General features: G+C 47.4%; 1 protein-coding gene across 8 annotated transcripts; it reads left to right on the plus strand.

The window, feature by feature from the left end:
• Window positions 1–587: 587 nt before the first annotated feature.
• On the plus strand, window positions 588–26,241 carry Ctbp (C-terminal binding protein). Of its 8 annotated transcripts, XM_076825494.1 has the most exons (9): window positions 591–1,061; window positions 16,920–17,063; window positions 17,625–18,071; window positions 18,172–18,459; window positions 18,534–18,722; window positions 18,802–18,891; window positions 19,022–19,178; window positions 20,031–20,208; window positions 21,671–26,241. In XM_076825494.1, the coding sequence occupies exons 3-9, from the start codon at window positions 17,874–17,876 to the stop codon at window positions 22,002–22,004; spliced, it is 1,434 nt and encodes a 477-aa protein (XP_076681609.1). In that variant the 5' UTR covers window positions 591–1,061; window positions 16,920–17,063; window positions 17,625–17,873; the 3' UTR covers window positions 22,005–26,241. The 8 variants fall into 8 exon arrangements, with proteins under 8 accessions (XP_076681613.1, XP_076681611.1, XP_076681616.1 ...); XM_076825498.1 differs by lacking the exons at window positions 16,920–17,063; window positions 21,671–26,241 and adding an exon at window positions 21,276–21,536 and having other exon boundaries at window positions 588–1,061; XM_076825496.1 differs by lacking the exon at window positions 16,920–17,063 and having other exon boundaries at window positions 590–1,061; window positions 21,674–26,241.
• The last annotated feature ends 634 nt before the right edge of the window (window positions 26,242–26,875 follow it).

Consider the following 26,875-nt stretch of genomic DNA (forward strand, 5'->3'; position numbering starts at 1 on the left):
TTGCGTCTCGCTTCTGCCCAATAATTTTCAGCGCTTCTCATTGGTCCCTGGAACGGATTAATTTCTAGCTCCGACCAATCGCGAAATTCGAGCCAGTGCCTTTAGTGCGGTGCAGCCGAATGGAAAACGCTAATAATGCTCGCGTGCTCGTGCGTTTTGGGAGGTAAACATCAACATAATTTTATAATAAAAACTTTTTATTGTAATACCAGCTTTCCCCTGAACGAACCAATCTCGATAATATTTCGAACACTTTTATTATCCCTATACATTCAATTTTAAATACGAGATTTCGATACGTTCTCTGAAGAACGTAAATTCAATCCAACGCGTTAGCCATTGGAATGCACGATATTAGGCATCGCAGGATCTAGTGCGTCATACTTATGAATTAAAAAATAAATCATCCCTTTTGTTGCACGTGAAAAGAGTAATGGTACAAATATCAAGCGGGTCGTAAGTTCGACGGAGTTTTCAAATATATGTTTCCGAAATCCGTGCGACGTTGAACCGTTCGTTCGCGGCGAGTCGAGGGCGATCGGCGATGCTCGGCGGCGCTCGGCCGGTGACGGAGAGTATCGGTGGCGCGCGCGAGTCACTCGGATGGCCGGGGGCCGCCATTTTCCTCCAGCGAGGGAGACAGTCGCGAGCGTAGTTCCGCGCATTGTCGACCAATTTTTTCGTGGAATCGAGGGATTCTCGCGACTAGCTGGGGCGTCGGGCGGGCGCGCGTGACCCCAGTGCCCGTATCCGTGCGAGTATCGTTCCACGGGAGGCTCGAAAGTCACCCGTGGACGCCGGGAGAAGCCAGCCGTGCGAGTCCGGGGGGGAGCACACCAGAGCCGAGGCGCCGCGCGTATACTCCCGAGAGCGAGGGCACCCGCCGCGAGAACGCCGTTGCGGGACGGACAGAGACGGAGGTGGAGAGAGAGATACAAGTGAAATACAGTTTTTTGGTGATCGGAGCAAGTGTGGCCGGGTGATAAATACAACTCCGGGGGCACCGCGGAGGAAGTAACCGTCGGCCGGAGGGAAACACAGGGGAGAATCGCCTCCGACAGGTTAGTGGGATAAAAGTAGAGCCGGGGGGCCCCTGCACGCGCAGTTTTTCTCGCGGTAGGATCGCGCCGCCGAGAGAGCTCCAGCGTGACGCCGTGTGCGTCGCTCGCGCGGTGCATGCGTGCACACACGCACCGCGGAGAATTCCGCGGGTCCCGTGCGTGTGCATTCGTCCCCCTCCTTCACCCCCTCCCTCTCCTTCTCCGCCCTACCCCCCTCTACGCCCCTGTGCGCGCCCGGAGTATATACCCAGCGCACGGTGCATGTGTAGTTCCCCGTTTAACCGTTCCACGTCTCTCTGTGCGTATGCGTGCGCGAGTATGCTAACTAGCGTGATATGGCGGGAGACGCCGCGCCAGCACACCGCGCCACGCGCCTTTCTTTTTTATCCGGCCCTCCGCCTCGGTTCGTTCTCTCGATCGTCCTCGCCACTTGCCACGATTATGGGATCCTCGCTTGCCGTCCTGAACTTGTGCCGCGTCGCGGACACTTGCGGCCGATATTCGGTGCGGGAGACGCGCAGCGAACCATTCACTCTGTACTACTTTGTAGTAACATGTGCAATCGTATCTTGACGTTGGCGAAGGTCAATGTTTATGGAGTTTACGGCGGAAACGGTGCGTCGCTCTTATTTGCAAGTTTCGTCGTTTGCGATATGTTGACGTTCTCGAGTTTGGTAATGCAGTGGCTCCGAGTCGTGCATACGTGGTGACGCTCGTTTAGGGGAAGTGTTTTTGGTAGAACGGACTGGTGCGAGTCCCCCAAGTTCACGTCTCCCCATCGGGAAGCGCACGTGCAAGCGTGGCGGTGAAATTTCTGACGTATTATCGCTTGGGTGCGCAAGCAATTGTTATGGAATATTGTTAGATGGCAGCACTTCGGTAATTTTGTTGTTCGCAGAGGGAATTGCCTATGTGCATCTGCAATTATTGTTCCACTAACGGTATATAGGGCTCGCGCGTATCTGCGCGCGGAAGCCGCTCGGATTTTTGTGAATCGCGTTGGCGGAGAGGTGTTTTTGATTTGTTGGTAGAGGAGGCACGGCCGAGCGGGGCACTGTATCGGTCGCCGTGAATCATTCGCTCGGATAAAGTGTACGTGTCGTGTGGCTGACCGCCATTTGGAGATAGACGCTTCTGGAATATCATTCATCTGTATCTCCCACTTCTTTTCCTGTCTTCCTGCGCGCGTGGCACGTGCCGTATTAGAATGCGCGACGACTTTTTACACGTTAGGGAAATTTTCTTTGGACGGCCACGCGATTCGAGGGCGCGCAGTGGGGAAATTTTGCGATTTTATGGCCAAAACCACAAAAATAAATTTTTCAATTCGACAAAATAAATGCAAATGTCAATTGAAGAACTAATATGAGTATCACATGCCACCAATTTTACTGTTAAATGTTTTAATACAAAGCTCGTATAGACTCGCAAATGTTTATGTTCATGTGAGGTTAGACAAAGTTTTTGTCCTCAAAATAATTATGTTTCGGTTTTTAATACGTAATTTATACAATTTTTAAAGTAGTGTTTTAGAAATAACCTTTTCATATAAGAATCAATTTTCAATACATAAAGTAGTTATCAATCCCATAATATCCTCCAATGATTTTCATTCCTATTTTACGTTGGACTGTTATGATTCTATGAATGCAATTATTAATTGCTAATAGTTGCTAATCTTGTAATTATATGCATTTTTTTAAACACGATCCAGTGTGTCTTGTCTAACATACGACATAACTGTGGCCGAGACTGGTTCACATGTTATACATTACAAACCTTTTTATTCTTTTTTAAAACAATTTTTGTAAGTGCTGCTTTTCGGATTATTTAGTTTCTCATATATGAGAACGTAAAAGTGCCGAATTTTATATATTAAAAATAAGTTTTGAGGTTTCGACCATGAAAATGGATACAGTTCTTCAATTGACATTTGCATTAAATTTGTAAAATTCAAAAATTTAATTTCTGTAGTTTTGGCTATAAAATCGCAAAATTTTTGCCCACTGCGCGGCGCGGCGAGTGACCACGTGATCGGCCGTTTTAAGAATTAGCAGTCCCCGCGTGCCCCGGCGAAATTTGCGAAAACGATTATTGTGTTGTGCTCGCTGCTGACACTGCGGAACGCACCCAGTGGTTCTCAACTCTTTGGCCCGCATCTTTTCGTTTCATATCACGTGGCCCGGCGTCTCGTAGCGTTGCTTCTCGTTCTTTCAAGAAAACTTTTTACTTTTATAATCACTTCGGTATTTTAAATATTTTCAATTCACTTCTTTACCATTTAGATATATGTATGCGATTCAAGTTATATTCCGTTAATATGCGTTAATAATAATTTTAGTTCAGTATTATATATTTTACTGCGTGTAGGGAAGGTCAAGAAAGGGTGTCACCTAACTGGACTACGTTAAATTACTTGTAAAATTAAATTACATCGTTCAATAATCTATCGAATTGCGGGGGCAAACAAAAACCATGTAACTTTTGTGTGAAACATTTCTTCACATAAAAAACAGTTTACAAATAATTTAAGATGGTAGAGTTAGATGACCCACCTTGTATATATCAGCACATCTACAGTTTGGTTCCATAAACTAGAAGGGGTGGGGAGGGTGGCGCCAACGCACCGTTTGAAATTCGTCTGCGCTTGCAAGTGGCATTAAAAATTTAGATCGTCCCAGGAATCTTGACAACGCTTCAGTTTTAACGCGCGCGTAAGGTTAGTTTTTGCTGGAGTTCGATGTTCTCGTCAGACTCGGGTAACAAGCTTCCGTTTGACGCGATAAACCATGCTATCGACCTACTGATCTGGAACATAGGGTCGGAGCTCATGGAAAACACGCGCACCACCTCATCAAAACAGCTTTCGACATTAAAAATCGATTCTTAGCACTTTGAGTACTGATAATTTCCACGCTCAACATACACGTGCGGGACTCCTCTGGCCGCGTCTCTTAACCATAGCCTCTGAACGCCCATGGGCGTTCCCCGTATGTAGGGGTGAAAAACATTCGAGCACCTCCCAAAAACCCAATATCCCAAACCCATTGGCGTACACCCTAAAAAAAAAACCGTCACAGTCGTCGATCGGATCGCCGCGTCGCGTAACTTTCCCCGAATTTGCCCGCGAATATGGAACGAACGGCGGTCGAGTACATGCATTTCTCTTGTTTCGCCCGTGTCAGCGTGCACGCGCGCGTAGCTCGCTCACCCGCCCCGTTGATTGTGTCGGTATTTAAACGAGCTCCCGTTCTGGCCTTACGTAATTCGCTGAACGCTGGTGGAGAGGAACGGCGGTGCACGCTCGGCTGCTTATTCAGCGATGTTGTGACCTGTATTCACGTCGCGACACTTCTCGTTTCTTTTTACTAGAAACCCACTCACGGCCGGGGCCTGCGCGCGTGTTGCGCGACGGGCCGCGTGTATTTACGTTTTCCACGGTCGGCGCCGCGTAAATCCGTCCATCCGCCGCGGGAGAAAGGGGAGCCGAGCAGAAGGCGTTATCCTTTGAGAAAGTTCGGTCGCTGGGAATCACGAAGTTGGCCGTCCCGCGTCGCTGCCAACTGACCAGCCGAGTCGGCTCGTTCGTTTTGGGCCCCCTCGATCGGGAAGGGTCCCTTCGTTGCCGACTGGCCCCTTTCTCTAATCGATTGCATCGAAACGTCACCATGTTCAGGTCGCGCACAGAAACATTGCGCGTAGACTCGCTAATACAGAGTTGTCTCGCTATAAGTTCCATGTTTTCGGTAGAAGTGCATTTCTATCACCGCAGCTGCTTTTCTGGCGGAAACAAAGAAGCGAACTTGCACCTAATATTCACTTCGGCCTGGGCGAGTATAATGATCTTCTCGCGGCGCTCATGCCCCCCCCCACCAGATTGAGCTAAATAATGCAGTGTCGACGGGTCGTGAGACGTTGAGCCGAGAATTTTCGTTGCGGTAAGATTCGTCGTCGCTTATCGATGATTCACGGTTCACGCCGAACGCCGGGGTCGCTCCAGGGATCTGTTATTGTTTCTCGAGTCTAGCTTGCACGGAAAGATACAAGCTACGATTCCAAGTGTCGCGCGAAAGAACCGTTATCGTCTGAGCAGTAAGTTGATCCTTGAAAAACTGCAACAATAGCGACAGCCCGCCGATAAAAGCGTTACACGAGTACGACGTTGTTAATCCTCCGTGGTATATCCGCGGTCAACGATTTCCATACTGAGGAATCGGCTTTGGTGTCGGCCTCGGTTATTGAGATAACGGGACGTGAACGCGCGCTCGTAGAACTCGCGTTCGATTATATTTTCATCTGTTTAGGGACGGTGACGCGCGGAGCGAAAATTAATTCCGTTCGTAAGACTTGCATAAGCCTTGGGATGGGGCACAGATGTGCCGCGAGCAGACGCGTAACCGTCTATTTAGAAATGTTATCGCGTGCACTGATAATGGAACGATAATGCGAAAAATGTACGATCGCCCACTTCGCGATCGTGCGTTTCTGAAATGTTTGCGGCGTGGAAGATTAATCGCCTCGGGCGATCAGCTCGTCGCGCTCCTCTCGATTTTCGATTAGCAACGCCCGTGTGGAGTACAGGGTCAATTTTGACCCACCCTGAATATCAAACTCCACGCGTCTACTTATTACTATTATTTCACGAAGCAGATAGGAATATTTAGAGTCTCTAACAAAAGGGTTACCATAAGGCTAAGGGTCAAAGTTGACCCAGCGTCCTCCGAGCAGGAAACAATCCGCCGTCCAAGTGTTCACTTCCTCCACTGAAATCGGAGATTGAATAACACATAGAAGGCCGTCGTAACTGCTGGATTTGCAGTTTTTTTAATTTACACAACAGCGTCGATAAACTCCTGTCGAATTCGTTGCTGAGACATACTCGCGATAAGCCCAAAGGACAACTGGAGGGGAGGTGTGGAAACACAGAAAGAAGCAGATATAAACATGGATGCAGAAGCTGGGAAACTTTCCGCTGGCTTTATTTCTCCATCGTCGTCTTCCGTTAGTTTTTTTTTTTTTTTTTTGTCGCGTAATTGAACCGTGAAATCCCCACGAGAACGAAAGAAGAGGTGGCGAGGGCCGGGCGCGTAGATAAAGATGGTGATGCAGAAAGCGGAGGGGGGAAGTGTCCCTGTCTCGTTCGTACGAGGCTCGGGTGGAACCAAACCACGCGGCGGTTATTATCGATCTCTCGGCATCGTTACATTTCGTCCGGGATCCGTACAAGTGCGGTAAAAGACATGGTAGAGAGAGAGAGAGGGAGAGGGAGCGGTTACGTCGATTGTCCACGGGAGGAGCGATGCTCTACAGGCTGTTTCTAAAACGAGTGGCCGAACTTTCCGGCAGGGCGAATCGAGGTTGCAAGGTCCCATAGTCGTAGGCACGGAGGGACCAACTTCTTTCTAAACTGCCACTCTTCCTTCGCCGCAGAGATTTACTTATCGACCTGAGCCTCGCCATACCTCTCCTCACCGCATACAGGTTATTTACGAGGTCTGTAGTGGCTCGAAGCACTCGATTCGGTTAAGTTATTCCGTTCTTTTTGAAGTTCACTCCCGAAGGTTGCGTTTAAGATTACATTGCCAGCCGACGTGACAGAGCTCGATACGCCGTGGAAGCGCAAGAAAGCTGTTCCCCCTAACAGTTTATGAGGAACACCCGTTCTAGCATTAAGCTCTTGCAAACTTGCCAGGCATCCTTGTAAACTTCTGTCGTGGACAAAAGGCGGCTATAACTCAGGAGGGGAACGCTCCCCGCCCTCCCCCCCCCTGTCCGTGGGACCTTTTTCATCGTAAAGATGAATACAGTTAGGGGGCCCGGGAGTCGTTCCGAGCAAGGAATGCGGCTGCTTATCGGCCGACGCTTAACTGCATTCACACCCCCCCCCGAGTGTCCTTAAAACTTTGTCGCCTCACTTGTTTCGGTGGATTACGCTCGTTCGAAATGCGTCAGTTGCCTTTCGGTAAGTCCCATCCGCGGATACCGATCGCCCAGGTAAACCTTTGTCTCGCGTAAGCAGCTGGAATGCCTCGGAGAATTTTCGTTGCATACTTTGAGGGCACTTGTACCGGCGAACTGCTCCGTAGAAATGTCGATGTAACGGCCTAAGTGGCATGTGGAGATGGTTGCTCGACAAAGAGGGAAAGGGAGAGCGAAAGAACGGTCTGGACGTTTAACAGGTGCCCGTCCCCGCCTCCTCCTCTTGCCCCCCCCCTCTCCTTGCTTGGTTGCCTCTCTTCCCGCACTGTTCTCTTCGGCTTCGTTTCGTCCCCGTGTATATCTTATAACGTCTCCTATCCTTTTTCCCTCCGTCGTTACTTAGCCTCTTTTATGTAAGGCTAGCAAACTGACCTGACTCAACTATCGGGCATGCTACAACCTACTGTCGGCTCCCTCTCTCTCTCTCTCTCTCCCCTCGCAGAGAAAGACGCCTCGAGTTTCAAAGAGGACAAAGTTTCCGTTAGGGACGACGATTTCTGACACTTTCGGTCCTTAGGATTTCGTATTGCGGCGGCCGGAAGGAAGTTTAAGAGTCGATATAAACTATAAGTATCGCGTCACTTGTGTAGGTATTCTGGAAACCTCTCGTTTGAAGTTTTGGGGAGTAGCTTATTTTTCTTACTGTTTGCAGTTTAAACTTCGTTTTTTTAATACTGCTGTGGGTTATAGTTGCCTGAAAGCTGTTGCCATTTTTTTTAGTAGTTACTAAAATGCTATGAAATAAACTTAAGCTTTAATATTCGGCTTGAGGTATTGCTGGTTGACAGTGGTCTGTTCTGGAGCGCCCATATTTCAAACCCTTTCACTGACCGCCGCTATGTATGACAGTTTCTACGTAACCACTCTGCGGAACGATCAAACTGTTTTACCTGCATCCTGATTTCTTTTCTAGAATAGGGAAAAGCGTAATTACTGGCGTATGCTATTCAGGTTACAGGCCTGATCGATTTCCACAATGGTCCCCTGCACAATAGAATGAAAATATAGATATCGCCATTCGTCTCTGCCAGCCTTGCGGAAGACGAGCGTGGATAGCTATAATGGCGGATAAATGCGCATGCATAATGGGACATTCCATGCGAACTCGGACAGATTTCGGTGTAAGTTTTCGGAAATGGCTGAAATTTGAATATGTTGTAGTCTTTAGTGATATTTAAACGTACCTCAAAGGATTTTTCAAAATTTTGAAAAATGTCGATTTACAGCTGTTTGAAGTTAAGTGCTACCTTTTTTCAATACATTATAGCTGTGGAAGTAGTAAACGGATGGAGTTGAGCTTTACGAAAAAATTATTTCAGTTTAAAAAAAAAATTTTGATCCATTTTTGTGCAATTATTTTAAACAAATGCAGGTTTTTAACATCGGGCGCGATTTTAAAAATCTGAAAAAAGGAAAATATAGTTCTATCCTTCCCCTTGATGGACAAATTTTGAAAAATATGGACATTTTAAAATTGGCCCCGTAAAAATTCCCGAAACTTGACACTGCGTTGCCCAGCACCGGCTCGACTGGTCGGGCCGTGCGGTACTCGCAGCGGCCAAAGCGGCTATACCTGATATTCTTGTACAGGATTCTCGACAATGGTAAGTATTTGAAAAAAACTGAAGGAGGAAAACTCTTACTGTTTTTTATATCCAACATAATACGGTATCTCAATTTTTGGTGTTCGCAATATTTTCCTTGAAACGAGGGTGACTTTCAGTTTTTTAAATGGAATGCTATATATTTGATTACCCAATATGAAAGCGACTGTCAAGACAAATTCAACCATATGGTATACTATGACCTTCAATGCCACGCAAGGTTAGGAATGAAGTAAATATATTGAACTATCTATCTGGTAAATTGAGTTTCTTTCTTTCATATAAGCACCGTAAAGCTCATCTCCATCCGTTTACTACTTCCACAGCTATAATGTATTGAAAAAAGGTAGCACTTAACTTCAAACCGCTGTAAAATCGACATTTTTCAAAATTTTAAAAAATCCTTTGAGGTACGTTTAAATATCATCAAAGACTACAACATAATCAAAATTCAGCAATCCACGAAAACTTACTCCGAAGTCTGTCCGAGTTCGCATGCAATGATGCCCCTAATGTAAATAACAACGCGTTTGAAACATTTTTAATACACTTGGAAATCACGCGGTGCGCACGCCGTCCCCATTACGAGCTGCCATTATTTTATACAGATACGCATTTGAAAAATTCATGTCGTTTAAAAACTGTAACACTAAAAAGTTATCCTCGAGATACCGGCCCCGCATTTATTGCCCGCGTAAACGCCCCGTCACCACGTAAAACTGGAGTTCCCTACGCACGCATCCGAAAAGCATTCAAGCTGTCTCATTCGCTGCCGATAACCTTGCCCACCAAAGACACAAACAAGCATTCCCTACCAGAGAGCAAAAAGAGAAAAGTGACAGTGTCCCGAGGAACCGCTGGTGTCCCTGAAAAAAAAAATGGCTTCCGCAGCCGCGGTGTGTACTCTAAATGGCGAAGTACGACCCCCAGGATAATGGGGGGTAGCGCATCGCCATTGTAAACAGACTTGGAAGCAGTAAGCAGCTCCGGGATTTAGTTCGATGTGTCGGAGGATGAGAACACCAGGAGGTGGTTGCGCGAGTTGAGGGCCAGAAGGGGAGGGAAGTTGAGGGATGAGGAGAAACCTGTAATAGGGCAGAGGGAGGGAGGACGGGGGGGGGGACGTGTCGCGAAGAGAGGGGCAGAGCGTCGAGGGTGGGAAGTTGCCGAGACATCGATCGAGCCGACCATTGCTTGCCACACTCCACTACTAGGAGTCAAGATGCCATATCCACTAGGAGGAACTAAACTCCATGAAACTACTCTCTGCCGCCTCTCTCTCTCTCTCTCTACGCACTTGTCCTAACCGCGCTCTGTAACACTGTATAGGTGTGCGCCGCGCGCGCATAGGTCGAGCCGACGAGCGAACCGTGCTGGCGGGCGGCAGGGGGAACGAGACCGGAGAGCGGTAAAGGGAGACGGATAGGTGTGCTGGGCTAAGGGGGGGCATGGAAGACGCGGTTTTTTTTTTTGTCCACCGCGTACGTATTACGCGGAGGCAGGCATAGGCGTAGGTGTGCGGGGAAACAAACAAGTGTACGCGGGCCTGCTCGCTCCCGCTCATCGCTGTTTCTACGAGAGAGTCGACGCGCGAGAGAGAAAATCGTTTGTATACACTTGCGGCCTCCGCGAGGTCGGCTATGTGCGTGCGTGCGCGCATACACTCCCGTGCATAACCTGGCGGACACTTGCTCTCTTTTTTGGGGAACTGATTGTTTCTTTGGTCTCATTTGCCAGTGGGACTCGAGGGACGCTTAAAGGGTTTGAAAACTTAACCCAATCGAGAAGTGGTGGGGAAATACCTTCCCTAAAAATAAAAGCAGTTGTGGAGAAAGTTAGAAGAGGGTTGGGAAATTGAAATATATATTCACATTGTGTTAACTTACTGTAGGTCATTGAATATTGTAAAATTGTTTTTCTACGAACTTTACTAAGTGTCCGGTGACTTATGGACGGGAGTGTACGCTTACGCGGTGGCTCGCGTATAAAATCCTCCACCGATGCCTTTTTATTTTTCTCCGGAAGATGCAATGTACAGGGTGAATGACGGTAAGGCTCTACTATATACCCCTGTTGCGCGTTTGATGACTCGAGGTGCACTGTTGTGTGTACACTTGCCGCGTTCGTTTTTGCGAACCTTAATGAGCGTAAAATAAGTTATAAATTGGCCTAGTAATAGCCGGACAAACTTGTTCCCATTGCAACCGTCGTGATTAATGGTTTTACTGCTCGTTACGCGTTACCAACGGATTATCATTCCCGCTATGACTTATTCGCCTTCCTGCTTTCATTTGAAATGTAACCTCAGTAATCCGGCCGTTCCGTAGTGGTTAGCTTTTCCTCTCGAATCTCTCTCTCCGTGGATGTAAAGCGTATTGCAGTGCCATAGGCGCGGGCTTAACTAGTGTTTGCCTACGTAAACATGTTGGGGAAAAAGAGAAAATAAACTCGGGCGATGGGGACTCGAACTCAAGATCTGCGGGTCCTCCGCATACTGGCCAGGCGCGTTACCAATTCCCCCAACGCCGACTCTCCGATGTTACTCGCTTCCGAACTCTACAAATACCGAAACCAACGGGGGCGCCACCTGCGTGCCAATCGCGCCACAGGCCGTTCCCGAACGCCGAATGCCAAGCGAATTTTCTGTCAGGACTCTTCAACGAACTTCTGTTCGTTACCTTTCCTACACCCCGTACATGGAGTCTCCGAGAGTCATTCGCTCCGTTGGACGCATATCCCGCATGGGAAAATTATGTGGACTGCGTTCGTGCTCGAATTAATGCCCGTTGAGTTTCTTCCTAACCGGGATTGGAGTGGTTCTCCGTTCATCGGCGCATCAGAGGGGGCCCCCGTGGAAGCAGAAGTCCATCGTCTGAAAAATATCAGCCGCCGCCGCCGCCTTCTAAAAAATAGAGACTCGCGTCGAAACGTGGCGGTGTAAGTTCCGCAGGCGACTCCCCCTTTGTTTCTTCAGCAGTGATTTATTCCGCGAAGCACGCCCAGAACGGGCGCGGAAACAATAAGAAAAGTTGGCTCTGCCGGTTTATGTGGAAAATTCTGATTCAGAGCGGAAGAGGATATAGGGAACCATAAAGAGGGGAGAGGCTGGCGAAGTCGACGGAGTGTATGTAACTTTGAAACTTAACAAGGGTATATTCATCGCGTTCCCTACCCATGAATAGAGGGGACATGAGCTGGCACATGTCTTGGACGTACCGTAGCATTGTTCTTTTAGCGCGTGCTTCGATATCGAGCCTTCCTTCTCGCCTATAGAGCCGCGCGAATTGAACGGTAGCTAGCTACAGGCGTACAGTGAGGTCGTAAATAATACCAGGCGCGAAGAATTCACTTAACTCCCCGTTAATCCTTTACGAACGATGAACCCACGTATACCCGTCCAATCAGTGCGGAGAACGCCGGATAGGCGTCCGCTGAGCGCAGCGAACAAATGGGACTGGGCGATATCCGCACGCGATCTACGGGCCGAGCGTTTCAACCTACGCCCGCAAAGGGTTAAGTGGCACTCGCTGCGTTCAGTAGCCCACGTAACCGTTTCAGGTCTCGCATTAACCGACCTTCGAGTTCACTGTATTACAAACGCGTGAGTTTATCGTGATTCCTCTTATACTTTCCTCGCGGCGCTTAAAACCGCCGGCAGACTGTAATTAAAACTTTCTATAGGCTTCTAAATCTTGAGCGTCGAGCTTTTTTCCAAGCATTACGATCCTCAAGTGGGTCGTAACCGACGTGAAGCGCGGGAGCCGCGCGGAGGGGAGGTATGCTTTTTAAGTTAACCAGCCGAAGCCGATTGGATACTTCGGCGCAGCGCGATGAGTCATTTCGTGAGAGCTGTTTGACCAAGTGTCACGACGCCAAGCCGCGCCGAGGTATCGCTGCGTGCACCTATATCGATCAGTGCGTGAGAGGGAAGGGACAGCCCGCGTTGGGAGCGCGCTTTGCATGTGCATCGACGTTTGTGCAAGCGGGTGCGATCTCACGGCCGACAGATCAACTGAATTCACGGAGCTGGACGAGTCCTTTGCTACTGCCACTTTACTTTCTCTTCTCCCTCCACTCCCGTCGCTCTATCTTTACGACGCCGCGGGAATCGACTTTGCAAGGGATGCTCGTCAACTCGGAAATTCCAAAAAATTTAAAACTTTTCTGAAATGCAGTTCACAGTTGAAAATATCCAAGATAAAAAAAGGGTACTTCTTCTTCATTCTTGGATTCTTTTGGACTTGGACGATTGGGTTTAGTAGCGGTTCGAGGTTAAGTTCCTCTGGACGTTTCTATAGTAGAGCGGCTCGTGCTTATTTTTTCCTTCGTGGGAGAACGCTCGTAACTTCTTTCCGAACCACATATACACGCGAATCCTGAAAGATAAACCTCATCGTAAGTACCGACTCGACCGGTTTCTTTTTTTGCCCTGGCGTGCCATCAAAGGAGGGACAGTACTCGGCCGTGCTGACTGGTATCTGTTACAAAACGATGCTTATAAGCTTCGGTACACACGGTACGCGTAAAGAAGGGCAACGACGAGAGCGTCGAAGCGGGCTCTCGCGCTTTCCACGGAATCCCCCCGAACTTTCGTCCAGGAATTTCGATCGCTGCTCAAGCGTCGGAGGAGGGGAGGAGGAGCGAACGCATTAAAGAGGGAGAGATATACTTCTTCCCGAAACGTTTCGTCCAAGTTCACGGGTTTCACCTAGCCGTTTCACTTTTACTTTTTGCGGTTCACGTGTGCTTTTCGTTCCGGGAACTTCTACCAGGGCGACCACGCTGCAGCGGGGATCGATATTTAACCGACCCTAACAGAATCCCGAAACGATTCGTCCGCGGAATCGTGGGAGCCGATGATCTGCTAAATTCTTCTCCGGCGCGCTGTCCAGGGGAAAGATACATGCCCCCCTCCACTATATCCGCGCGTACAGTCGAAAGAGGTGGTTCCAGGCCACAAACCGTTTCTCCCGCCCCTCGGCCGGGTCACAGATTGACGCGTGCATAGGCGTAGCCGAACAAGCGCTGCCGATACTGCTCCTCCGCGCGCGAAGTCAATGGCGATCGATTTGCCGGTGCCATGCGGAAAAGCGGTAATTCCAAAACACATTACTTATTCCTGCGAGTGCCGGAGGAAGAACGAGGCGTAGGACAGGCAGGACTGCGCCGGGCACGCGAGTCGGCGGGAGGAAGAGGGACGTAGCGTCGGGGCGGGAAAGGGAGAGGAGAAAGGAGGGCAGGCGGGGCAGGCCAGGCGTTGGAGAACCGAAGTTTCGCTTTAGGAGCGGAGAACTTAACTGAGTTAACTTTGCTGCCGAACCAAACTTTCCGCCAACTTTAAGTAGTCGCCTCTCCTCCTCTCCCCGCCCTCTCCCTTCCTACGCCCATGGCCGTTCGCTCTCTCGCCGGCTGGCCGCTGGAGAGGAGACGGAACGTGGAGGCGGAAGGTACGGAGCAACAGCCCCTCTCTCTTTACCCCTTTCCCGGGCCATTCCGTCGTCGTGGCCGAGGATGAGAATGCCCGAACGCCGACACCGATACTCGTCATCATAATTGGACGAGTTTCTTCCCCTCCCCGCCTCGCTGTTCCTCCTCCTTTTTTTTTTCCTGTCTCCCGGCGAGTTACAGCAAGCTCCCCCTTTTGTACGGGCGTTTTGTTTAGGCCCGGCTGTTTGTTGTACCTGTTTAACAGATTTTCGTCCCCCGGGAGAGAGCCCGCGTTCCCTCCGCCTCTGCTCCTGGCGACACCGAAGCGAGGCGGGCGCAGGCTGCGAGGCGCACCGAGATTTATCATCGTAATTGGATGGATTTCTTTAACGTCCCTTTTCTTCCGTTCTTTCTTCGCTCAAGGAATTCCTGCCGTTTGTACATTTAGGTTAGGTTCACGGAAGAGAATTGATCGCAGTAGTTTTCAGGCGGGTGGAGGTCGATGAATGAATGGAGCGTGACTCTCGGGAATTATGTAGCTCAGGATTTGGACTTAAAAACGTAGATTGTATTTTCGAGTCGGTTACGTGCCAGAAACGTAACGTGTTATCGTACCCTTCGACGTTCACATTGAAAAAGTTTCACGGCCGTATTATTAACGAGCTTCCAACTTAATTTACAGCCCCTCCACAAGTTTCGAATCCCCCCCCCCCCCTATCGCTTACTGCGGAAAAAACAGAAAGGAAAACTTGCCGCGATTATTATCGCCAGCGGAGGATCGTTTGAATTTCACGTGTCACTAACAAAAACCTAGTCACCTCTCCGCGCGGCAAGTTTTGAAACAAACTTTACTTTATCGTGGCTCGATTGTAGAAAAGAAGGAGAGGAGGGAGAGAGGGAGAGAGATAGCCTGGGTAGGGCGGGCTTCCCTCCCTCCAACGGTTCTCCGCCAAGTAAAGTTGCTCCCAGGTTAGACAATAATTGGATAACTTCGCCCTCATAGCCCCCCATCCCACCCAACAGCTTCGCCGTCCCGTCCTCTCGGCGCTGTGCCCTCCTACCTCGTGCCACCCTTCGTCACTGTATCTGCAACTCGAAAAACTCTGTTGCACACCGAGATTAAGCTAAAGAGTTAGATTCCACCGCTTAGCCGAAACGTTCGCTCTAAAAGCTCGGTGAATTTTTAACTTCCTCCTAAACGCCTCGATAGCTTCCCAGAATCCTCCTACAGTCTAACAAACACATCTGTTGCACTTCAGATTTATCGTTCCAAAGTCCGGTGCGCCATTATTAACACTAAGTGGCGCAGGGTTTCGAAAAAGTGAGAAAATTCAAGCAAAGTAGAAAAAAATCGGCGTGAAAATACGCCAATGCGTGGGGTGCAAGTGCCTCGGCGTGAGAACACGCCGACGCCAGTGGGAGCGTTAGCTTGAGTGGGAGGGGGGGAGATATTCGATTGCTTTCTGTAAGCTCTAATACGCTTTCCTAAAATCTCAATTTCAATTTGAAATGGACTATGATATCGGTTTTCCCCCGGACTTCTTCAATTACGCAACGCCAGGCGAGCTCTCTAGTTGCAGTTAGTTAACCGCGGTTTAGCGTACAGTAAACACCCAAGCGCAGTGACTGTCTTTCTACGCGAGCTTCCTCGACGCATCGCGCTCCCCGCTGTTAACCGTGTATTACGCATGATATACGCTGCCAGCTGTCGAACAAGGGCTTAATCTCGCCTCCTTGCCTCTCCTCCTTTTGATGATATGAGCTTGCATTTTCGCTGAGTTGGCACAACATGTGCCCAAGTCAAAGTGCTTGGGTTTGCACTCCGCGTTAGTATCGCATCCTCGCTTTCGCTGAGGCCAGCAGCGATCTCATTTTGTAGCCTTCTCCGCGGGTCCCTCTGTTTCCGATTCCCCCGTGTGTATTGACCGGCGGATCAGGCATTCCTCTTTCTCCGCCTCCCCTCCTCCCCGGTCGCGGTCGTGCACGAACGAATCTTAATGCGTATCATTTATCTCGTATTAACCCAATCACATGGAATGCTCCCGCCTCGGTGGGCCAGACTGCCGCCGACGAAATCTCGGCGGTTAGATCTCTAGATCCCGCGTCACGCGTTGCAGGCCACAACGCCCAGGGACAATTTTTTTAGGTTATTCGATCGATCGGACTGCTCGCCGAAATGTAACAATAGAATCGACCACGGATTCGCTGGGCGCAAAGCCGCGGAATTTATGTGGGAACGGAGAAAGTTTCTTAAGTTCCATTCGATCGATGAGCGCTTTATACGAAGTCCGTGGGAAATGTTATAGTTTAGACTTCTCGGTTATTTGGGTCGCGAGCAGCGTCGTGGCCCGAAGTACACACTTTTTCAACAAGTTTGCTTCGTCCTCTTTCTTCCTTTCTCCCTTTCGTTTTGATAATCCTTTGACGAGGCATCGCGTGTGACGGCGTCTGACGAGGGCGCCACGTGTCAGTTTCTCTACTTTCTTATGGAACTTCGCTGGTTCAGCATTTTTCCGTTCCGCCATATAAAAGCGCCGGCCACTAAATCGACTGCGATCCAGCGTAATTCTCCGCTTTCGTATTAGTCGCCCGCCCGGTAGACGATTTATCGCCGGCAGATCCGCTGGATACGCGTATTTATAGATCCGTTTGGCGGTTAATCGTAATATCAGCCGCGCGAATGCACTATGATTGGTTTACAATTGCTGCCGAAAATGGGCTGAAAATGTCGACCCACTAACCAACGCCAGCCGCCTCTATTAACTGTTCCGAAAACATCTGCCCCAGCTAGTAATTCCGTTCTCAATGTACGGTGTGTTCTGTGCGATTGCTTTTTCCCTCTGTTTAGGGGCCGAAGTGTAGCCAGCTCGCATGCATTTCTCGTTCCTGCGAACACGGGCATCGTGCTCCTAGATTTACTCGCATTTCCCGTGCGTTTCTTTCGCCGTGCTGAACACGACGCAGTGCGCAGGTTAAGCCGGCGCGTTTCAAGGTAACCTAAAACGTTCAGTCCCCGTACACGCTGCTGAGTGTTTCGCTTTACCTCGGTGCAAACTAACAGTATACTCCCAGCTCCGATCCGGCCGCAGGCATACGTGGATCTCGTTTAATCCCAGTGTATATCGCGTTCGTGCGTGGAATAATCGTAACCATGCGTGTCGCGTGAATTTCTCTTCCATGAAGAAATTCATGAAGGCGTCGAAATGTACGTTTGTTGACCGATGCTTGCAACTTTCGTGCGCATCGCGTTTCCTCCTCCGTAAAATCTCGCTGGCTCGAAACATACATTTGCACCAGCCGCGTCGGATTATTCGTTTCTTTATTTATACTCGAGTTAGGTGGCAATTCTCGTAGAGCATTTCTCTTTTAAGTGCGTAATGTTTACATCGATCGCAGGCTACCTTCGGTGTTCAAAACTTCCCACCTCGCCTCTGTAGAAATGATAATTTTCCCTGCGACCAACTCGGCACGCTTTGTCGTCGTGCTGCCTCGCGCGCCGTCCAGGCTTTCGAGGGGCTTCGCTAATTCAGGCCTATCGTTTGGAATGTTCTAGGAGACGGTGTTCAACAAGTCGTGATGCGTTGGAGGTTCGGCGGTCCTTGCCCAAAAACCGACCAGGAATCGGTGTTACGGAAGCGATCCGTGTGACAAAGCATAAAAGCGCAGAATTGTACTTCTGGGCGTACGAAGAGGCTTCCTCCTTACCAGTGGACTGTAGGACTTCCTTGGAAGAAATTAAACATTTTTAGTGACACTGAGAGTACAAGTGAAAGATACAAAAATTGGGGGGGCTGTTTGACCGATGGACAAACGGAAGATGATGCCCAAACGCCCTCGAATGGAGAACCTGAGGGGTCCTATTGCAAACGGACCCATTCAGACACGACCGTTAGTGGCTTTGTTAGACGGCCGGGACTGTTCGATTGAGATGCCTATCCTGAAAGACGTCGCGACCGTGGCTTTCTGCGACGCGCAATCGACGTCTGAAATTCACGAAAAGGTAACTCGTATAATCCACGGCCTACGTTCGTCGATCTCCGTTCAGTCAGAATGAAACAGACGTCTAGTAAAGAGAGACTGCTACTCTACTTCTTCCGCAGGTACTAAACGAAGCGGTGGGCGCCTTAATGTGGCACACCATAATTTTGACGAAGGAAGATCTCGAGAAATTCAAAACTTTACGGATCATTGTGAGAATCGGCTCTGGGGTAGATAACATTGATGTCAAAGCGGCGGGAGAACTTGGCATCGCCGTGTGCAATGTGCCTGGCTATGGCGTTGAAGAAGTAGCTGATACCACCCTCTGCCTCATTCTAAATTTATATCGACGTACGTATTGGCTGGCAAACATGGTACGCGAGGGAAAGAAATTCACAGGTCCGGAACAGGTAAGAGCTTCGGGACGCAACTGTTAGCGCACCCTTTGTCTTACTGCGAGCTAATCAAAACTCTGACGTTCCAGGTCAGGGAAGCTGCAACAGGGTGTGCAAGGATACGGGGCGATACCCTTGGAATAGTCGGGTTGGGTAGGATTGGCTCGGCAGTAGCACTGCGCGCCAAAGCTTTCGGCTTTACTGTCATCTTTTACGATCCCTACCTACCAGACGGAATTGAGAAGTCTCTTGGTCTCAACAGGGTCTACACATTACAGGTACAACATCCTCTGCGGCTTCTATAACGTCGACATTGAATAAAGCTCGCTCCTAACACGTGTTAATTATTTTTCACAGGATTTGCTATTCCAGTCAGACTGCGTGTCCTTGCATTGTACCTTGAACGAGCACAACCACCATCTAATTAACGAATTCACTATCAAACAGGTATTTTAAAACGGCTATGAAAGCTGTCTTTCTTTGTGATTCGTAGATCTTTGCTTCGTTATTTCCAGACTTCATTGGATCGATGTAGATCGCCTTGCGATGTTAACCACGCTGTAATTCTGTGTTACAGATGAGACCTGGCGCCTTTTTAGTCAATACAGCAAGAGGTGGTCTGGTAGACGATGATGCATTAGCAGCGGCGCTGAAACAGGGCAGAATTCGCGCGGCAGCACTAGACGTGCACGAAAATGAGCCATACAACGTCTTTCAGGGTCAGTCCTCACAGTGTGAGTTTTATCTGTCCATACCTAACTCCCGACGCGTTAACTAACATCTCCCTTCATCATCCTGCTCCTTCTTCACTGCTGGATAATATATCTGACGTGTGCATCGGAGGTAACGTGGCATGGCTTTCGGGGAAATGAATGGGGGATGATTATGCGTATTAAAAGCTCTTTTTCCTTTCGCGAACTCTGCCACCCCATTTACATCTGCAGCTTCGAAACGCTTCGCATATTTTTTATCGCGAAAGCCGTGAAAGGAGAGTCCGGAGATCTTGCGACGCAATCTGTTAACGTGCATGAGTTATTCTAGAGCAGCGCGACAAAGTGGTTACACACTCCGCGGATTATTTTCTGTTACGCTACGATGATTAATGCAACCGCTTGATCGAACTTCTCAGGATTTTGTTTGTCAACTGATAAGATATTAAGCGGCGTAAAAATTCTGGCCGGGTAAATATCGCAGCAGGAAACTAGTTTCATTCACTAGAGGGGGAGGGCTGATAAATTGTACTCGATATCGGCGAATAAATAGTATCCTCTTTATTCTGCTCCGTGTACATCGAATTACGGTGCCATCTTTCAAACTTTGTAACGTATTTGTAAATAACGACTCGACCGCGTTCTCGCAATGATTCATTAACGGGCGTACCTTGTCCGATACTAATGAGGCCCGTTAATGAGTCACTCGCGCTATTGTGCAGAGAGAATTGCATATGGGCACGCTTATGTAAACTAATATTGAATTTGCTTGCCATGCAAACGATGCTCCGCGAAAGTCTATTTACCTCGTGAATATCGAGGACCCGATATTAACGGATCGTTGTGGGTGTTTCTTCTTTCTGTTCGCCGCCGCAGGTCCTTTGAAAGATGCACCCAATCTGTTGTGCACACCGCACGCGGCATTCTACAGTGACGCAAGTTGCACCGAACTTCGTGAGATGGCAGCCAGTGAGATACGAAGAGCTATCGTCGGTCGCATACCCGACTGCTTGCGAAACTGTGTGAACAAGGAATACTTCCTGTCCTCGACCGGGTAAGCCTCGTTCACGTTAACAACAAGAACAACAACTATTCAGCTTATATTTTTTTTAAAAACAAAAGAAAAAACAAGCATAGGGTATACTGGGTGATTCTAGAAACTGGGCCGGGCTGTAGCACTTTTCATACGTGAAGATAGAGAGAAAACAAAAATTTAGCAGGGGGAAACGTTGCACTGTCTCGTGTGTACTATCCGCCCTTGACCGTACCTTTTCTTTCCGAAACGCTGCACCAATGCACCTGCAAGATGCAACTATTGTTTTTCTTTTCAAAGGAATAAAACCGCATATCTTCTTTCTTTCTTTTCTATTTTTTTTTTTTTTTTTTTTTTGTACATACGAATCGATCTATTCCGTTGCTCTCCATGTAAAAGTATTAAGGTATAGGTACGCAAGAGAAACGAAAAATATATACTGTACCACCGGATTCTCGAAAATTACTTTATTACAGCGAGTGTTCTAAACGTTACCACCATTACGCTCTAAGCATAGTTTCTAACCCGGTCGTTTTCTGTCTCTGTTTTAACTCCGCCCCGTACGCCAATACATGTAATTGGACGGTCCTCTCTACTACTGCTTCTTGCGAAATCTCCTTTTTTTTTTTTTTGGTATCAAAAAATGAGTCGTACCTTCTTAAGTTTTTTTTCCAGTTTTCGAAAGTATGTTCGCTCCGGTTGCGCTGGCCGAGGATGTTTCTGACGATACATTGCTACAGCAGCCACTGATTTTCTTTTATAGTGACATTACACGAGTTATACCATTTATAAGCCGATTAAGATATGTTTCCCAAGCGGAATGATGAATGCGTATGAAACGTTCCTAGATCTCGCCACGGGGACGGTTCGAGCACTTGTTACAATAAAGTAATTTTCTGACATCGCATGCGAAATACATTTGTGTGAAGTATTAATCTTTCGACACCTATACCTTGATACGTTTTATACGCGAACGGCAGGGAGCGTGTTAAAGAGCGAGGGTAAAAAACAAAAAAAAAAGAGAGTGAGAGAGTGAGAGTGAGAGAGCGAGAGAGAAAAAAAAGAAACAATGCAGTTGCATCTTACAGGTTCGCCAGTGAATCGTTTGAAAAGCAACGCGGTGATGAGGGAATAGAGCCCTCTAGACGGCGAAGCGTGTCTCCCTCCGCACCGATGGTCCCCTGCCTTCGCGCAGGAAAGAGCTCGAGCTTGGCCCAGCCTCCGCTATCGCCCCGTATATGATAACACAAATTGAGTAATCGTTCGCCATTTGTTTCTCTTACACCGGGGGAAAAAGATATCGTAATTTTTACAGAAACAGATTTTCAAGCAGATGTTAACTCGTATTACACGGAAAGAGAAATCGAGTGTGTAAAAGTAACGTGGTTAGAAGCGTTCGAAACCTTTGGATATCCTAAGATCCGATTGGGCACTTTGTAAAAGGCATTTATCGAAGTGGCCAATTTCTTTTCGCTTTCTCCAGCAGCTACCCTGAGGGGATCAACGGCGGATACTATTCCGGGGGGCTGCCCGTTCAACAGGCGCACTCAACGACTCCTCACGATTCTGCGCCCCCACCTCCCGGTGGGCATTCCGTCGTCGGCGGCGGTGGTGGTGGGGGTGGTGGCGGACCGAACTCCTCTGCAGGCGGTGCAGGCGCCGGGGGTCCGACAGGCCCCACGGGTCCAACGGTAGGCGGCGGCGGGGCTGGAGGCCCCGCTTCAGCTCCTCCTACTGCTGGATTAACCGGTATACCACACAGCATAGTGAGCGAGCCTGACCCCCGGCCAAGCCCACCTGCACCGAGCCCTCGTTGACCTTGAACCCCCGACGTCCACTCCAGCACCACCCTCCGATCTAATTTCCCTTAGCCATTCACACACGACCTCCGACGACAAATGGCCGCGATCGAACGACTAGAGCGTGTGTCGTTGCACGATGTGTGCCCCAAAACGAGAGAGATAAAAAGAAAAAAAATATGAAAAGAAAAATGAAAAATAATATGTCCGCTGCTTCCGAGGAACTCTCGAGGGAATCCATCCTTCGGAGTGAGATAAATAGAATGAACGAGAGAACGGGGGGTAGGCGGGAAGAGAGCGAGAGAGAGAGAGAGAGAGAGAAAGAGAGAGAGTGAGAGAGAGAAAAAGATAGAGGCAGAGAGAGAAATGGGAAGAGAGGGAGAGAATGAGAGGGAGAGAAAGAACGAGGTCGACTGGTCCGTTGCGTGCGTGCGACGCGTACACACGCGTGTTTTTGCGCACGTACGTCGGTGTGCGCGTGCGTGAGCCCGGTATGTGTGCGGCGTAAATGTATATGTACGTTGAGGTAGAGTCCTGCGTTTGGTGGGCTCCTGGAATAGTGCATTTGATGTAACATTGTGACCAAACCAAATACAGTTGGGCAGTAATGATGACGGCTTGTATCGTAACGACGTCGTGGCTAATCGAGGGAATAGCAAAACGCGGTGGGTAAGGATTTCTCTGTGTCGTAATTTTGTATAAATCACTTCGTATATTTAACCGCACGTGACTTTAGGAAACCGGGGGAAAGGATATTTCTATATCTTTCGCGTAGCTCTTTGTTTTCATTTTCCCTTCTTCATCTTCTGTCTTTCTTTCTTTAGTCGCCCCGTCGAAGTCCCGGCGAAGCTTTGACGAGAACATTGGTATTAAGTTCCTCGAGCCCACGATCAGTTCTTCCTTCTAATAATCCGCAGCATCGGGAAGCGCCATCGGCTAGTCATAGAGTACAAATCGAACATGGGTCGCAACATCTGGCACGTATATAGTTGAAAGCATCATGCGAGTTCTTAGCCTAAACGTCTGCGTCAGTTTTAAGGACGGGTAGCCTCTTCCATTTGACAGCCTACCAGGAGCTTTTATTTTGCACTCACGGTTAGGCCCACGCGTTGTTCTCCGCTATGACGACACTTGGTACTCTGTGCGCTTCGTTATCCCACGCGCGTGACAAACGGAGACCACTCTTTTCAATACAGCCGCGCGGGTGAGATGCTTCAGCTCGTAACCCTCCTTTCGCTCGGAACGCGGGACATGCTTTGTCGGCGAGTCATGCATTATTTTGCCACACTGTATTTGGGTTAGCGCATGCTATTTTAGTTTTTTTTCTTTTGTTTCTAAACAGAATCATACTCCCGAGAACATATATGTATATGATTTTTGGCAACTTGGATAACATTGACGAACTTTGTTTCTTTCGTGGACGTTGTAACTCTCAGTGTTGGTATATACATATATTATATTATATTAAAACAGAAATGTAGCTGCTCACGAATACATTTTTACGTTTTAAACTCGAGATCATGGAAATGCTGCGTATATGAAAATCGTGATAGGAGAGAAGGGAGGAAAGATATGAGAACTGTCGGGTGGTACATCCTGTCTGTGGTAAAGTGGACGAAGGTAATAATAATAAAAGAAAAGAAACGAAAAGCGGGGGGAAGAGGGGGGGGGGGAATAGTGAACTGTGAAAAGAGTATGTAATCGTTGGGGCATTCTCGAGCGTGGTACTTCATCACTGTGTCGTTGGTAGTACTGAGTAGGAACTTGGTAAATTGAATGCCTTCTTTATCGTATTTTTAAATGTCGATATCAATGCAGTAGACGCATTTCAATTGCCTTACTACATATTCGTGTATAATTAAAGTAAGGTTTGTTTGTCTTCAGATACCGGTCGGTCAATGAAATGTACTAACAAACTTCGACGGAGACAAACAGTGTTCATGAAAAGGAAGGAAAAAGTCCCCGGGTAAACGTGATCTCACGAATCTTGATAATTAAAAACTGTCGTAAGTCTTTCCACATGCTTTGCGAACGAATTTCAGGTGTACATTACGGGGCACGAGGGTGTTTTCTTTCTTCTTTCAGTTACAGAAATATAATCTTTCTTGCGTCGAGCGATATTCTTTTACTTTGAGCGTAATAGAACCATTGATAAAAAAAAGAGAGAGAGGGAGAGAGAAAGAAAAGGATATATTTCTGAATGGGACGACCATGTGTTTACCAAGGCAGATTTTCCTTCTTTTTGCAAATACTATTTATCCCGAAAGTTTCTTGGTATCGATTGAATCTTTATGCGCGAGTGTATAGTAAAATGAAAAGGAAAGAACAAAGTTGCTTTGAATAAAACTGAAGGATGTGTCCATCTTTGATTTCTTTGCGGCATCTATTTTTGTATATCATTCGACTTACATTTTCATGAATGCCTTAACGTTCTGTCAAAGTGTGCAGCATCTTCATCGGCCAGTTTTGAATTAGGCAAATGCGGCGTAATAGGTATCTCATCTTCCTTTTTTTGTTTTGCGCCTCCGAGCGGAGACAGAGAAAGGAGCCACTTTATTGTTTCAGTGAAGATAATACCTATCCGGTTACGAGAAGCGGCGTTTAAGCGAGCGAGATTTGTGTACGGAAGAGAGAGAGAGAGAGAGAGAGGGGGGGGAGAGAGAAAAAGAGAGAGAGAGAGAGTGAGAGAAAGGATACACGAGCGAACGGTAGAACGAACAGAAACAAGTTTTATTAATTGATAATTATATTATGATTAATTATTGTATTAAGTAAAGTAATGCGATGTTACGAACACTTGAATATATTATCGAGAGATAAATCAATTAAAAAAAAGAAAAATGGAAGAAGAAACAAATGAAAGGAAAATGGAAAATTTTTTGAAAAAAAAATTATTGAAAGCGATAATAATAAGTAAATAATAATAATAATAAAAAAAAACAAAGAAAGAAGAGTATGAAAGATCTATTTTAGAGACACATATCTATTTGGTTTCTTTTTACATATAATTTCGCGGTTACGAGCAACAGGTGGTCACCGAAAATGGCGGCGGTCATTGAGTTTCAAGTGTAATTCCAAAATTCGACGAGCCAGGTTCGCGGAGCGTGTCGAACTCGACCACATCGTGTGTCCGTGGTTTAGCAAGAACACAAAAATTGCGAGAAAAGTGATATATATATATACTATATATGTATAGGACAATTAATTTTCTATTGTCAGTGGTCGCGATGCACCGAGCAGAGATTTTTCCTTTTGTTATTTAAAAAAAAAAAGAGATGAAATCGTTCGAATGAGAGGAAGGAAGAACATAGACTGAAATCGTTTCCTTTTTGTTTTTTGGGTATTCGTCGATGCCTCCGGGATTACGCAACCCTTCGAACGCGCGCGGAGCTTCTGCTTCGGAAGCTTTCAAGCGAATGAAAAACCATTCCAACCGATGCGTGGAGAGGTCAGTTTTACCGAACAACAGTTGATCGTTAAAATACGAGGCGATGTGTAAGAGAGCGAGCGAGCGAGGGGCAGAAAGACAGAGAGAAAGAGAGAGAGAGAGAGAGAGAGAGAGAGAGAAAGAGAGACGAAAAGAAAACACGAAGCATCACAGACACATACAGCGTGACAGAGAGGGATGACATACATTTTTAAATAGAATACGCTACGTACACACAAAAAAAAATGCTAGAGGTACTTCCGCAGCGCGACGAGATGGTCCAGGAAGCTGCATGCTTGTTTAGAATGGACTCTGTATAGAGGCGGGGGCCAGCTCGTCCTCGCTCAGTCGTACCGGTACATAACGTAGGAACATTATACATACGTTTTCTTTTTTTCAAGAATATTATTACTTATAAATACATCATTATATATATATATATATATATATAAAGAGAGAGCGAGAGATAGAGAGAGAAAGTGTGTGTGCGAGCGCGCGCGCGCGAGAGAGAGAGAGAGAGCGAGAGAAAGAGAGAATGAGAGCGACAGAACATTTTTTGACGAGTGAAGAGGAGACACGCTACTCTAACGAAGACAGAGAGTTGTTCTTATATAGTTTTAATTGTGAAAAAGAGGCAAATTAATGCGAGGATTCATGAACCAATTATCTCTACCCACTTAATTACCATCTAGCCAGTGAACATGAAGCCTCCTTTTTCCTCCACCCCTCTTCCCCCCACAAAAGAAACACGTGGGTCCTGATTGCTGTGGGATTACGAGATAGAGAGAAAGAGAGAGAGCGAGAGAGAGAGAAAAAAAGAAAAAAAGAGGAACTCCACATATTCATTCATCCGTTTTTAATCAGTTGTTCTCATATGAATATTATATATATTATATATATATATATAGAAAGGGAGAGAGAGAGAGAGATCGTTTTTTTTTTATGAAAATGGCGCCAAAACACCTTCGTTTTACAATTACAAAAGAAAGAAGCAAACTGACAAAGAAACGCCACATGATGAAAATTGAAGGTGGTGAAAACAGCAACATTAATATTATAATTAATAATAATTATAATAAATACAATATTTGTACAATAATCAACGGTGCTGTGGTGGATGCTGTAGGTCTGAAACTGCGATAATCCTCTGTTCACCCATCCCCGACCTGTTTGTAACAATTTTTGTAGCATATACAAATCGAACGATCGAGAGATTTTGCAAGTTGACGATCTTTTTTCTTTTTTGTTTGTTTGTTTTTTTTTTTTTTTTTTAGTAAACACTGCGTCGCCGCTTCCTTTCTCTTCTTTTGGTTAATTTCTTGCGATATGCCGTTCAAGGTGGCGGAGGCGAGTAAGGGTGAACTCGTAAGTTCCCAACTGCGAGACGGTGGCGCGCGCAATTTAAAACAATACCGAAGTGGTCAAGCACTTAAGTAACGAAGCTTTCGTTTCCGCGGGTTCG

This window comes from Andrena cerasifolii, chromosome 13, assembly GCF_050908995.1.
Source record: "Andrena cerasifolii isolate SP2316 chromosome 13, iyAndCera1_principal, whole genome shotgun sequence".
In the NCBI taxonomy this organism is placed as follows: domain Eukaryota; kingdom Metazoa; phylum Arthropoda; class Insecta; order Hymenoptera; family Andrenidae; genus Andrena; species Andrena cerasifolii.

Coding starts and splice junctions, on each gene's coding strand:
- Ctbp (XM_076825494.1), top strand. CDS start 17,874: ATGGACAAACGGAAGATGATGCCCAAACGCCCTCGAATGGAGAACCTG. Junction 19,179..20,030: donor TCAGGGTCAGTCCTCACAGT/GTGAGTTTTATC, acceptor TCGCCGCCGCAG/GTCCTTTGAAAGATGCACCC. Junction 20,209..21,670: donor TACTTCCTGTCCTCGACCGG/GTAAGCCTCGTT, acceptor CGCTTTCTCCAG/CAGCTACCCTGAGGGGATCA.